Source organism: Octodon degus, unplaced genomic scaffold (genome assembly GCF_000260255.1).
Source record: "Octodon degus isolate 3935 unplaced genomic scaffold, OctDeg1.0 scaffold00015, whole genome shotgun sequence".
NCBI lineage: Eukaryota > Metazoa > Chordata > Mammalia > Rodentia > Octodontidae > Octodon > Octodon degus.
The window spans coordinates 2,061,727-2,065,792 of NW_004524591.1; the positions used below are offsets into that span (position 1 = coordinate 2,061,727).

The 4,066-nt window shown below is 50.9% G+C and overlaps 1 protein-coding gene across 4 annotated transcripts; it reads left to right on the top strand.

Moving 5' to 3' along the window:
* Window positions 1-1,491: 1,491 nt before the first annotated feature.
* Arl4a (ADP ribosylation factor like GTPase 4A) lies at window positions 1,492-3,708 on the top strand. 4 transcript variants are annotated; one of them, XM_023709966.1, is made up of 2 exons: window positions 1,492-1,634; window positions 2,703-3,708. In XM_023709966.1, the coding sequence occupies exon 2, from the start codon at window positions 2,792-2,794 to the stop codon at window positions 3,392-3,394; it is 603 nt and encodes a 200-aa protein (XP_023565734.1). In that variant the 5' UTR covers window positions 1,492-1,634; window positions 2,703-2,791; the 3' UTR covers window positions 3,395-3,708. The 4 variants fall into 4 exon arrangements, with proteins under 4 accessions (XP_023565734.1, XP_023565735.1, XP_004626481.1 ...); XM_023709967.1 differs by having other exon boundaries at window positions 2,706-3,708; XM_004626424.3 differs by lacking the exon at window positions 1,492-1,634 and adding an exon at window positions 2,136-2,249.
* The last annotated feature ends 358 nt before the right edge of the window (window positions 3,709-4,066 follow it).

Consider the following 4,066-nt stretch of genomic DNA (forward strand, 5'->3'; position numbering starts at 1 on the left):
TTTTTTTTTTTTTTTTTGCGGAACTGGGGATTGAACTCAGGACCTTGTGCTTGCCAGGCAAGCACTTATTCTGCTGAGCTATCTCCCTGGCCCCGGCAATCCTAATCTTATAGTAAATTTAATAAATAATTTGATAAAATATGCAATTTGAGGTTTCTAGCTAATTTCTAAAATTTCATTAATTCTTTTGGAAACTGTGTTGGGGTGAATCTGCACCTTCTTATACTATTCTCAACAGCACTGGTAATAGAGGTCTCGAGGAAAGCCAGGACATTCCAATTCATATTAAAAATACATTGAGAGTCCACCATATGAATTCTTCCAAATTGCAATCTAATGCGGCATTTACCATAAAAATGTATTTTTAAAATTGATGTTTCCCCATGTTATGGCTTGTGTCCAGTTGTCTCTCCAAAGCCTCATGAAGTCATGGGGCCGGGACTTCTAGAGTCCGAGATTAACTCATGATCCACTGGGATTATGTGTTTTAGTACTGCTAGTATTACAGGTGTGAGTGCTGCACCCAGCCTGGGGCAGATAGCCTTAATATAACTGAGACAGAGAGACAGACTTCTCCGTTGCCCTTGTTGGTGCCATTCCTCTATTTTGCTATCTTCCATGTGCCACTCTGCCTTGGAGCCACTTGACTATGGACTGAAACCTGCAGAAACTGTAAGCTAAATAAACCTTTCCTTCATTTTGGATGTCAGGTATTTGTCCCAGCAAGGAGAGCAGAGTAACCCAGACAACACAGAATTTAAGTCTATACTTCACTTCTATAGTGTCAGGAACAGCCTGAAACTAGCAAGGGTTGCTCCCATTTTCTAAATAAGATTTGCAAGACAGTTTTGCTCGGTAGCCGCCCGAGAAGACACTGATATTCCACAAAAGCAGACTGTTTGCTAACCGTCTTTATCCCAAGCAGGCAGAACAGGGCCTACGGACTCGTCAGCCAGTAACTGTGAATTTATGGATTGAGAGCACAATTACATCCGGAACCAGCCAATGGAAAGCACTATGCGTTTAACGACTGGTGGACAGGTTATCAGTTCCACACCACCAGTCATTCTGGGGGGCCATTAGAAACACCCTTTAACCCCTTCTCGTCGGCAAAACTGGAGTCGTTTTACCCAACTACCCCTCGGGCAAGGCGCTGGGATCGCGAGGAGGGACGCGTTCCTTTGCCTCTGCCAAGGCAAGGGGCGCCCTCCGCCTGCCAACCGAGGCGGGGGCAGCTCCCCCGACCTCCGCGTCGCCCTGTCGTTACTCGGGGGCCGACCGGGGCCATCCGGAGAGGGCCCCAGCGCCAATCCCCTTCGCCCCAGGCACGCCCTGAGCCGCGACGGCGAGGGCGAGCCCCGAGCTAGCTCCCGGGCGCCGGCCCCGCCCGACCGCGCGGTGCGAACGTGACCTTGTTTGGCGTTGCTAGGAGACGCGGCGCCCGCGCGCCCCCCACTGGTCGGCGCCCGCCCGACGCGCGGGCAAGGCGGGGCCGCGGCAGGCGAGGACAACGCAGCACCGTTAGCGCGGCCTGGCGCCGGCGCCCGCCGGGCTCGTCGCTGTCGCCGCCCGGGCCTCGCTGGTGTCCCGGCGGCTGCGGACGACGTGAAATCAGGACGTGGGCCGAGCCGCAGGTGAGCGGTGGGGCGGGGTGGCCACGGCCGGGCGAAGTCATGGGCGGGGGGCTGGGGGTCGGGGCACGGAGCCCGCCGCGGGGCTGGGGTTCCCGGCGCCGCTGCGGGCCGGGTCGTTCGCGCTGAGCGGCGGGCGCGGTCCTGCAGGCACCCACCCCGGCCGGCGGACGAAGGGTTAATGAAGGCGCCGGCGGTGGCTGCGGGCCCCGGATGTGAGGTCGCGGCGCGCTGCAGGTGCGCGGGGCCACCTGACAGCCCCGGCTGCCGCCCGCCGCTCCGTCGGAGGCCGTCCGGGTTTCGGAAGTCAAGGGCAACAGGTGGTGCCTTTGGACCGGCGGAGAGCCCTGGGCCGCCGAGCTCGGAGCGGCAGCTACCCTGGCCAATGGGGCCGCGGGGGCGGGGTGGCGTGGCTGCCCGGCGCGGGTGACCAATGGGATCGGGGATCCTGGGTGGGCCGGAAGGGGTGGGCGTGGCCTGAGCCGGAGTCCGAGGTTTGCAGCCCGGCCACTGCCAGAGCTGCGTGGAGGGCTGAGCTGAGCGGTCGTGGGACGCTGCCCTCCCACGGGAAACGCCTGCCGATGCTTTCTGGTTGGGACGCAGACTCCGCGCTGGGAGGTGAGAGCGTTTTTATTTTAGGTGGGGTGGGGCACGTAATAGTGGTCCTGAGTCTGTTAGACATGTGGGAATAGATCCTCCTAGGTGAGATTACCTTCCGTGAGTTTTCTGCCAAAATTAAAAAAAAAAAAAAAAAAAAAAAGAAGGTTGGACTAATGTGGTTATGGTGGTTTGGACTAGATTCTGGTGACTGGGTTGTATTCAGAATTAGGTCTCTTGAGGTTTGGGGACCGAGGGTAGTATACAGACGTGCACACTAATGATTTAGGGAATCGGAGAATTGTGGTTGCAGTTATTCTGACGTTTGTCTCCTATTGCGTACGATTCATGTCTCAGGTGGTTTGTTTACTGAAGCAAGTTTTATCAAGCGCATCGCGTTGCTCTTTTAGGAAAAAGAGAAGACTGGTTTTAGTGTACTATTTCACAAGAATAACTTATCCATTTCTTCCCCAGCAGTCTTGTAGCTGGATCCCCAAGGAGGAGAAATTCTGAAGCAGTAGGAAGAAAGTGTTTCAGTTTGGGACACTTATTTGCCCCTGGAAATGGGGAATGGACTGTCAGACCAGACGTCTATCCTGTCCAGCCTGCCTTCCTTTCAGTCCTACCACATTGTTATTCTGGGTTTGGACTGTGCTGGAAAAACAACAGTCTTATACAGGTTGCAGTTCAATGAATTTGTAAATACTGTACCTACCAAAGGATTTAACACTGAGAAAATCAAAGTGACTTTGGGAAATTCTAAAACAGTCACTTTCCACTTCTGGGATGTAGGTGGTCAAGAGAAATTGAGGCCCCTGTGGAAGTCGTATACCAGGTGCACAGATGGTATAGTGTTTGTGGTGGACTCGGTTGATGTTGAAAGGATGGAAGAAGCCAAAACTGAACTTCATAAAATAACTAGGATATCTGAAAACCAAGGGGTCCCTGTACTTATAATTGCCAACAAGCAAGATCTGAGGAACTCACTATCTCTCACAGAAATTGAGAAACTGTTAGCAATGGGTGAACTGAGCTCATCAACTCCTTGGCATCTGCAGCCTACTTGTGCAATCATAGGAGATGGACTCAAAGAGGGACTGGAGAAACTGCACGATATGATAATTAAAAGAAGAAAAATGTTGCGGCAACAGAAAAAGAAAAGATGAATATCGATACAATTTGTATCTGTGTGGAGTAGGTTTTCTCTGGCCTGATTTTGACAAGCGGAAGAGTGTCTACACCTGGTTTGCCTGTTTGCCCTCCTGGATGCTATCAAAGCTTTGTTTTGTTGAACAGTCAGATGCCCAACTCCTTCCTTGTGGGAGATGAGCAAATGCGGTGCGTCTTCAAGAGGTCTCTTCTCCCTACCCCACATCTTCTGGTACTACCATTTTGGGAAGGCAAGCAAGGATAGTACATTGATCAGAAAACAGTTGTGGAAATTTGATCTGCAGTTAATGAAATAAAACTTTGAAGAGTGTCTGTTAGTGTTTTGTGCTTGTATCTTTTAGGGGGAAGCCTTTGCAGAAGATTGCCTACAAGGCTTTGTATATTAAGACAAAATGCTGATGAATGGAAATGTTAAGGTAACACACACACACAGACACACACACACACACTTATATTGATCTGTATTGATCTGGGACAAGAGGAAGTGTTTGCTTTTTTAAGTTTTGGCTGGATAGTTTTTAGTATTTTCTGGAATCAAATAATGCTGTCTTAATTCTAGACAATTTTTTTAAAAAAGTTGGCCTACCATTAATAAAAATAAGGTGTTTGAGGTATCTTCAAGTGCATGGACTAGTTTTTGATAAAGCATGTTTTGGTGTGTAGTTTAC

Coding starts and splice junctions, on each gene's coding strand:
- Arl4a (XM_023709966.1), top strand. CDS start 2,792: ATGGGGAATGGACTGTCAGACCAGACGTCTATCCTGTCCAGCCTGCCT.